General features: G+C 34.9%; 1 protein-coding gene across 1 annotated transcript; it reads right to left on the bottom strand.

The window, feature by feature from the left end:
* Positions 1-2,141: 2,141 nt before the first annotated feature.
* LOC137397138 (uncharacterized) lies at positions 2,142-7,531 on the bottom strand. Its single transcript, XM_068083425.1, has 5 exons — positions 7,388-7,531; positions 6,987-7,160; positions 4,814-5,046; positions 2,868-3,068; positions 2,142-2,742 (listed from the first exon to the last, which is right to left on the bottom strand). Exons 1-5 carry the CDS (start codon positions 7,529-7,531, stop codon positions 2,436-2,438), a joined length of 1,059 nt encoding a protein of 352 aa, XP_067939526.1. The 3' UTR covers positions 2,142-2,435.
* Between the last annotated feature and the right edge of the window lie 1,549 nt (positions 7,532-9,080).

A 9,080-nucleotide genomic window follows, 5' to 3' on the forward strand; every position in this document is an offset into this window, starting at 1 on the left:
ACAAAAGTATGACCATATCAATCATCACTAGTTTTGAACACAACTTTATTTAATCTCTTGCTTTTGTAAAATAAACACTTAATCAACGGCTTTGTAAATAAGATATGCCAAAGTTCTTTATTCATGAGCAATTTGAGTATCAGCAGTATGCCCTTTAATAACCATTGACATATGTAGCCACTAAATTAGGCAGAATAGTTGGTAATTCTTTTTAAATAGACACAATCACCTTTTATGACATAACCCATTAACTTTTTTTGTATATGTTTATTCAAACTTGGGGATTTCTTAATTTGTATATAAAGGATCTTTTTTCAGCAAATAAGAACATGCTCTTACCGTTTTATGCTGATCATAAAAAGCCAAATTAAAATATTTTGTGGCAGGTTACACAGCCAGGATTTTCAAACACAGGTAACTACTAAACTACATAAAATATTTCTTGAAAGATCTTAAATAACTGCTGTTTAAGAATTGTATTATTGTGCATCTGATTGCACTACAGCTGATGAATTTTTCAAAGGATCGCTAGAATATACAGTTTGTTTTGTGTGGAACACTAGAACTAGACCCACAAATGACAGAGAAAAAGCAAACACTAAAATTCACTGTACATACATAGATTGATTGTCAATTTATTGCTAGTAAAGCACTGGTGCTTACAAAGAAGTTTTCATTTGCTTACACAGTGCAGAAAGTGTCCTTGACACTAACAAGGTGAGGAGTCCTCTGAAGCTGGCCCTCCTTGGCCTTTTGCACATCATCATGAATGAACAACGAGCATACAAAGAAAGAATTTAGTCTTTTTGCTTTTGCTTCACTGTTATAAAAGGTGTGACCAGCTTGCCTTTCATCAGCCGATTTAGTATTAAATATTGATATAAACAAATATTTGAGTAAAATTTGCCAAAAAGTATCTTTTATTTTCGAGCATATGTGAATGTTTTGTTATGTTTGATAAGATCTGACTGCCAGGAAATTTAAAAATTAAATTCGATAACACTTGATTGCAGTTAAAGAGTACTGAAGATCTTAGTATTAAATATGAGCTTGAACAAAAATTTTAGTAAAACTCAACGGAAAGGGTTTCTATTTTTCTAATTCATGCAAGTATTTCTGATGTTTGGCGTGATCTGACAGGTAGAGTGTTTAAAGATATAAAGAGATATAACTTGATTGCGGAGAAATGCTCAGAAAAAAGTGCATATCACTGCCTGCATGGCTGCCTGTCTCTCTCCTAATTCATATCATCTATTGAGTTCAAGTTGCAGCTTTTTGTATCTCTCTTCTACCGGTCTGACATTTTTTCTGGTTTTTCTTTTGTCTTACTTTCTAAGCATTCTGTCAACCTTTTAAAATGAACAAACAGATCTAATTTATTCATTGGCAACTATAAAAATTTATTGCGATTACGATGCATTTTCCATCCTGGCATCAATGGGTACTTATTAACTGTTTCTATAAAATTATGTAATGCAATTATTATTATTGGATAGTGTATGACTGAAACATATTTACTACTGCTAGTGCATTGCTAATGAAACTACCCAGACATTCAGACACAATTTTTTGCAATCAAATACAGTTTTAGTGTGAGCATTAGTGAGTACCTTTTAATGTGCAGTTATGATTTTTCTAAAGGTCACGACCCTGTGATGTATACTGATCCGTTTGTGTCTTTTCAATTAATTATGACATGTTCACCTCTTAAGTAGATTAAGAGGTAAAAAAACCTTGTGTTATAGGCTTAACCAAGCTTATAACACGGGGTTTGTTAACCTCTTCTACATTGAAAAGGTTAAAAAGCTCTGCATCATATGTAGGCAAGGTTGACAAACTCATAAGCAAACTACACAGTGTACACAGAAATGTATGTAGTTATCACCACTCTCCAAAAGAGAATGCAACTCTCAATTATCAATTATGGGATGTACATGTAAATATGAAGTAACACATTTTGAAAGTGTTGAAGTTTTAACCAAAATATTTTCTGCCGGCTGTTTTCTTTGCATAAGCTCTGCATATGAAATATACTTAGAGAGTTATACGCAAAAGATATGTGCAGTGAAAAGGTATATGAATAAATACCTATATGGTTTATATGCATTTACATAAGTATACATAGAGAGAAAACATTTGTTGTTATGCATTAATCGTTAATAGAGAATAAATTTTTAGCGTGATGGTGCTGCAAACAATTATTATTTGTTAAAGAAATAAGAAAAAAATGAAAATAGCAAAGATATACGCAAGAATATATAAATAATTTTTTTACCTATCTCATTTATAACATTTTAACACGCATTCCATAATAAACAAATACTACTGCCAAACTATGCAACACCAAAGCCTCTAGATTAATTGAACATAATGAGCTAATTTTTTGTAATTGTCTGCACAGATAAAAAATGGATTCAATTTGTGCAGTGTCATCATCATCCTCCTCTTCGTTGTAGCTGACGTTGTTGTAGTCTTCGTCTTCTTTGTCGTCGTCGTTGTCGCCGTCGATGTCGCCGTTGTCGCCGTCGTTGTCGCCATCGTCGTCGTTGTCGACGTCGTTGTTCGTCATCTTCATCCTCATTGTCGTAATTTTCTTCACTGTCATCATCGTCGTCATCGTCGTCATCGTCGTCATCGTCATCATCATTGTCATCGTTGTCATTGCCGTTATTGTCATCATTGTTGTTATTGCTCTCATTGCTGTCATTGTCGTCACTGTCTTCATCGTCATGACACATCTGGCTAAAATAAAAGTACTGGTGAGTTGTCACTGGTTCTCATAACAAGCCGGTTCCAATAAAATCATGATAACATATTGATAGGAGGGAGTGTTAAAATTGCTGTAAAAATGATAAAATTTTACTCACATTTTGTCTCTAATTGGTCCATCTTCACGGAATTCATTGTCAACGTAAAAGTGATCATCCGTGTCTAAACCTTTTTCTTGGTCACCAAAGCCTATTAATGGAATTGGCTCGCACACTAAGTTATTCAAAGGGTTTACTGCTTGGTTAGGTTGTTCTCCATCTTTGTCATTATGTCCTTCTGCACCAACATTGTCAATTAACCTGTGAAATTCAAATATTGTAAAACACTGTACTTCAATAGTTTAACAAATTTCTTCTTCAAATCTCAACTGCAAGGCTCAAAAAGGAAACATGGCAAAAAAAGTTTGCAAAAATTAAATTGAATTTTACAAAGTAATTCATTACTGTTAGCCATGATTTATTATTCATCGTTTACTTTGTTATTCTAATCATTGAGCAGGGAGCCACAGCAAAACAAAAATAAGTAATTAATTTAGCTTTTAGCTAATTACCAAAAAATCACGACAGGTTTTATCACAAGTGGTTTTCCTATACCAAAAGTTTTTTCATAGTTCGTTGATAAATTATTTTTTGATCGATCAACTTATTTTTTTTACTGTTATCATTGATGTGTCGATAGTTCTTTTAAACTCATAGTAAAGTTTAAATGACAAGCAACTGTTAAAACCTGCCACAAATATTTATGGTTTTAGGAAGCAGAGGAGAACAATAATCACCTATATCCTCACCAGCCATTGCACTTAGAGAGGGTGTGAAATTCTTTATTTCAGTTTTCTGTCTTTTACTGTAGATAATTAGTAATGTATAACAAGCTAATAGTACTTCCTCTATCGGATCTCATACCAAATTCCAGAGGAAGCCGGTCAAGATAGGATTATGGTCAGATGAGCGAATTACAGGAAGTAATTTTATCACTAACAATAATAACTCTCCTTATTCACTGCAACTCGCTTAAAGCACTTTGTTACTCAACATGTTTTTAAACACTTTATAAATTACAATTTTAGGAAAAGGTCAGGACTGTGGCTAATGAGTAATATTTGCTTACAAAGTATTGCATCAATTGTTGTGTGAAATAGGTTTTAGAAAAGTTGAAAATCCTTGAAATAGAGATTAATAAACTGATGGTTAATAACTTGTCTTTTTATCAGTTGTAATATGTTCTCTTTTTCTTGTGTTCATTAGACAGTTTCCAAGTTAAAGAACTTTTAAGAAACACAACTATCAAGTACTATTACGGCAACACTTGCTGAGCAATTTCTTTGCACCAGAGCATGCAAGATATTTATCTATTTTATGTATTTGATTCATTTTGTTTAATTATTAATAAAAAGTGTTTTGAGATTACTGTACCCCAAAATAGGCACATACTAATATTGTATAGTAACTTAATTGAGTAAATGAGTTGGAACTATTGTGTTGCGACTGCTTGATATTGTTTCTTAATACACATTTAAAAGTCATTTTAACGCAATAATATGGTATAGGCCCATTTATGATTTTTTGTTTTGACCAATGCAATATATTTATTTTTATTTACAACAAAGTAACACAAGGCATCACTTTTTACCTGACCTATTTAGTACACAAGGCAGTTGGATCGCTATGAGAATTTTAGCAAAACATTTTTCTTACTTGGCATGCCGAGTCATACTGTAAGTGCCGCTCTGACTAATTCTTGTAACAACAACACTTGATTGACAGAGTTAGGTAAATTTTAATTTATGTGCACAGTTCAGTATACTTATGGACTCAATATTCTAAAAATATAAGGAGGACTTTCTATTCCTCTTTTTTGCATGCTAAAAATTAATTTTCATAAAGTTTTAAAAAGGCAAAAGTTATAGCCCTGTCTGATAAGATATGCAAACTTCCAATGTAAAGATGTGTGCATAAAAGTGAGTTTTGGTTGACTTGATAAGATTATAACTGAAAAACGACTGTTTAGAATTATTTTCATTGCATTTTTCTTTTATGTAACAAACCTGTTGAGACTCTGACAAACTCCATGGTATTCCAGATTGTGATTGGTCTGATTATTTTCTTCCTTAGTTCGCTCGATTTTAACATCACAATCATATCTACCTCTTTTGTAGCCATCATCATTACCATCCCTATCACCACCAATCCCATCATTACAAGTAGCTTCAGCAGCAACCCTAGATGGTGGACATGTAGGAGTACTGCAACTTTCCCTGAATGTATGTTGTTTGGTTTTCTGCAAAATCATTTATATCACTTTGGCCCTGATGTTTATCAATGTTATCAAAGTCATTTTTGCTGCCAGAAGGTTTCTGTCCTGAGAGCTTATGAAAAATGTTTAACAACTGAGTAAAAGTAGAGTATTTCTATACTTTGCTACTTGCAAATATGCTCTTATATTAGCCAAACCGGTTTAAAGTATACAAATGATAATTAGGTTTAGTTCTGGTTGTTAACCAGAATATGTTAACCAGAGCAAAAAACTAGTTCAATCTATGACAGAAATGGTTAATGATATTTTTCCTCGACTTGCTAACACTTACAAATTCACAATTCCCACAAATCTGCTATCAGCGATATTTGTGTCTAGTAGCAGTGTTAGTTTACTAGCGTTAAAATAATGCCTGATGCCACTGACATAACTCAACCAACCTCATTTTAGACAAAAGCATTAAGCGGGCCATATCTGTTACTTGTTAGATTTAGAGCTAGCAAAAACTAGATTGAAAGCATGTAGAAAGTTTTTTACTTGATATTAATTTTATTTTCTATTTTTCCATGTTATGTAAAAACATGACATATTCATATAGAAAATAGTATATATTTATTGCATCATGCAATTTCACAGTTTTACCAGATAAATGAGTAGTAACGCCTTCGCATACTACATGTAGCTACCAACTGGCAACAGACGCTTCTAGAAACTTTTATAAGCCCACTAAAAATTGTATTGCACTTATTCTTACAAAAATAAAAATTTTCAAATTGGTTACATCTAAATCTCCAAAACTAACATAAAAAATTAAATTTCTTTAGCAGTAGGAAGTACTTTTAAACTCATTCAAGTTTACAACTGGTAAAACGCAACTTTCAATGACACTTTATAAACTGATAAAGACGTCTCAAATGTGCAGTCAGAAACCAATTATCTTGAATTTAGTTTTGGTTAAGTGACACAGTTGTATTATGCAGACCTATTTGCACTACAAAATAATGTAAATGATATTGCACAGTCAAACTATAATCAACAATAATACTCTTCTGACCAAAGTATTATTCAAAATAGAAGTGCTATTAATTGTCAAAGAAGTTTCAAACTAAAAATCAACTCAATCAGTAAAAAAACTTGAGAATGAAAGAGTGTTGGCATATTACCCAGCAAGCCTCCTCTAATTTATTTGTTTTTAATAGCCATTACACGCTAAAGCAAATGAGCAAAGTGAATTCAAAGCAAACCATCAGTGCTAGTGAAGGAGCGAAAACTAAGCTTTTCAGCTTTACCAGCTTCTTTTTATTACAACTACTACGAAGAAACAATTCAACATGAAATACAAACAAATCTTTAAATTTCTTTTTTCATTAAAGCGTATGTTGCTAAAAAAGTCTAGTCAAACCAGAAAATATCTTTTTTTACCATATAATCAGCAAAACACATTTTCACAAGTTTGAAGTTTGTGATTACCCGTTTAGATAACGATTAGTTTATGCTCAGGTTTATTAGTTTATGATTACCAGCTATTCCTAGATCGCTTAGATCTGTTATGTTTAATCATTGCTTTTGAGTCACGGCTATTATCGCTTAGTTAATTTTCAATATCCTTCTAGTGTTAAGTAGATACTAAGGTAAGTCTTTAATTTATTACTGTTAAGTAAAAAATTAGATTATTTAATTTATTATTAAACTACTATAATTATTTTATTATTTATTTAATGTAGATTTCCACGGTTTAAACTGCTTTGTTAATATTATTGATTTGCATTACCACATCATACTGATTATTAAACTTGGTTAAAGTTGTATTTTTAATTAATCACACTATAGAACAAACATCATTACTATTGTACAAGTTCTGCGACTGCCCGTACGGCTCCGGGATATTAAGACTAAAGAGGTTTTTTGTAGTGAGCCACATCAGCGAGGATGCCATTTTGAGAATACCATTTTTGATGGCCCACCAGTGCACCATAAAATTCTAACAGCCCGTGTTCTTTGTAAATGGCCACCCTCTGACCTGTACAGACGGACACAGTCAGCCGCCATTCAGCAAAGTTTATGTGGTGCCTGGTCTGGCAGTACTGGCCAGGAATGAAATGGTCGTTTGATGTCAAGTAACCACAAGGAACTGCTGCCTGTTAAGAGTGATCAAAGGTTGCCTAGGTGAGCTGCTGTTGGATACTAGCTTGAGCTTGCTGCTGCCAAAAGGAAATGTAGTTACACTGTGCCTCAACTTCATTGAACATTCTCTAAACCTCAAAACCTGCTCCATGGTTGGCGCTTATATGAGAGTGACGGACCACCAGGTAAATGACAAGCCACCTCTCTCCAACTCGGGTGTCGCACCTCTGAGTGAGAATACGCCAAATTCAGGGGTGTCAGCCTGAGGAACATGTTCACAATTGCAAAGGAAAACTTCACAAAACTGGGGCAGGCCGAAAAACCGGCACAGCTGCTGACGCTTTATCAAAACATCTTCAGCACTCGCGACTGAGATGTAGGACATATTATTAAGCTGAAGCATTCTATTTCAATGAAGGAGGGGACCAGATCCATCCAACAGGCTCCCCATCAGCTTGAACCCAAAAAGGGGACATAGGCCGAGCGTCAATTTCAAGAACTACTGAGCAAAGAACTAATCGATCCGGTTGAATGCGCTTAGAGGTCTCTGGTGGTGTTGGTCCAGAAGGATGGCAGAAGACAATTCTGTGTCAACTAATGACAGTTGAATGCCATTACTGAACAGTGTGCTTACCATTATTTTGGTGAACAACCAAACAACAGCACCTCCATTTCTTTGGAGTTCAACAGACTTCATACATTGTCCAGCAGCAGGTATTTTAGTACTCTGAACCTGGTCAATGGTCTGGACCTGCCTGGCTAAGTCCCTTGAACACTAATTCACAGGAGAAAGCGTGTTTTCACCCGTAGTGTAAAAGTGTTTGATATTTGGTTTTACCTCTGTGCTAGCGACCTTCTAGCTGTTGATGAAGCATGTACTACATGGCTTGCATTAGAAAACGCTTTTGCTCTACATGAATGACATCATTGTCATTGCTTCCAATTCAGATATGCGGCCTCCTTTCGAACTTTGGTGTCGCACATCTGAGTGAAAATATGCTGAATGCAGAAGTGTCAGCCTAACTGATGGACATGTTGACAATTGCAAAGGAAAAATGCATAAAACCGGGGCAGGCTGAAAGACTGGCATAGCTGCTGACACATTATCAAAACATCTTCAGCACTCTCGATTGAGATGTGGAACAGACTTTTCAGCTGGAGCATTTTATTTTAAGGAACAAAGGGACCAGACCCATCCAACAGGTTTCCCAGCAGTTTGAACCCAACAATGAGATGGAGTCTGAGCGTCAATTTGAAGAACTAATGCGCAAAGAACGCATCAAGCCGGCTACATTCGCCAATAAGTCTTCGGCGGTGTTGGTCCACAAGGATGGCAGAAGGCAGTCCTGTGTCAACTAATTAGAGTTTTAATGCCGTCACTGAACAGTATGCTTACCACTTTTTTGGTGAACAAAAGAACAACAACAACTCCCCTTTTTTAGATTTCAACAGTCTTCATGCATTATCTAACAGCAGGTATTTCACTACACTGAACCTGGACAGCGACTACTGGAAAAGTGCTCATGAACAAAAATTCACAAGAGAAGGCGGCATTTGCTAGTCGTTCTTGCCTTTATAAGTAGAAGGGTTTGCTATTTGGTTTTACCTCTGTGCTAGCAAACTTTTATATGTTGATGAAGCATGTACTACATGGCTTGCATTAGAAAACATTACTGCTTTACCTGGATGACATTATCTTCATAGCTTCCGATTCAGACACCTGTCTACTGAAGTCGCAAAATGTTTTTCAACATCTAAAGGAAGTTGGGCTAAAACTGAAACCCTTCAAATGCAAGCTGCTCTAGTCACAGGCTCATTACTTAAGCTTTGTGGTTAGCAAAAAGAGGGTGGTTACTGAGTGAGAGAGGAAATGGGCAGTCTTGTAGTGGTTGACCCACACATGACTCAGAAAGTTACAAGGTTTTTAGGGTACT

Source organism: Watersipora subatra, chromosome 5 (genome assembly GCF_963576615.1).
Source record: "Watersipora subatra chromosome 5, tzWatSuba1.1, whole genome shotgun sequence".
Classification (NCBI taxonomy): Eukaryota; Metazoa; Bryozoa; class Gymnolaemata; order Cheilostomatida; family Watersiporidae; genus Watersipora; species Watersipora subatra.

Bases quoted from the DNA above. Each gene is read 5' to 3' on its own strand.
- LOC137397138 (XM_068083425.1), bottom strand. From the start codon at position 7,531: ATGTCCTACATCTCAGTCGCGAGTGCTGAAGATGTTTTGATAAAGCGT. The intron at 7,161-7,387 runs GTATTCTCACTC...CACTCTTAACAG, and splicing joins CTGACACCCCTGAATTTGGC to GCAGCAGTTCCTTGTGGTTA. The intron at 2,743-2,867 runs GTGAGTAAAATT...CTTTTATTTTAG, and splicing joins GGACCAATTAGAGACAAAAT to CCAGATGTGTCATGACGATG.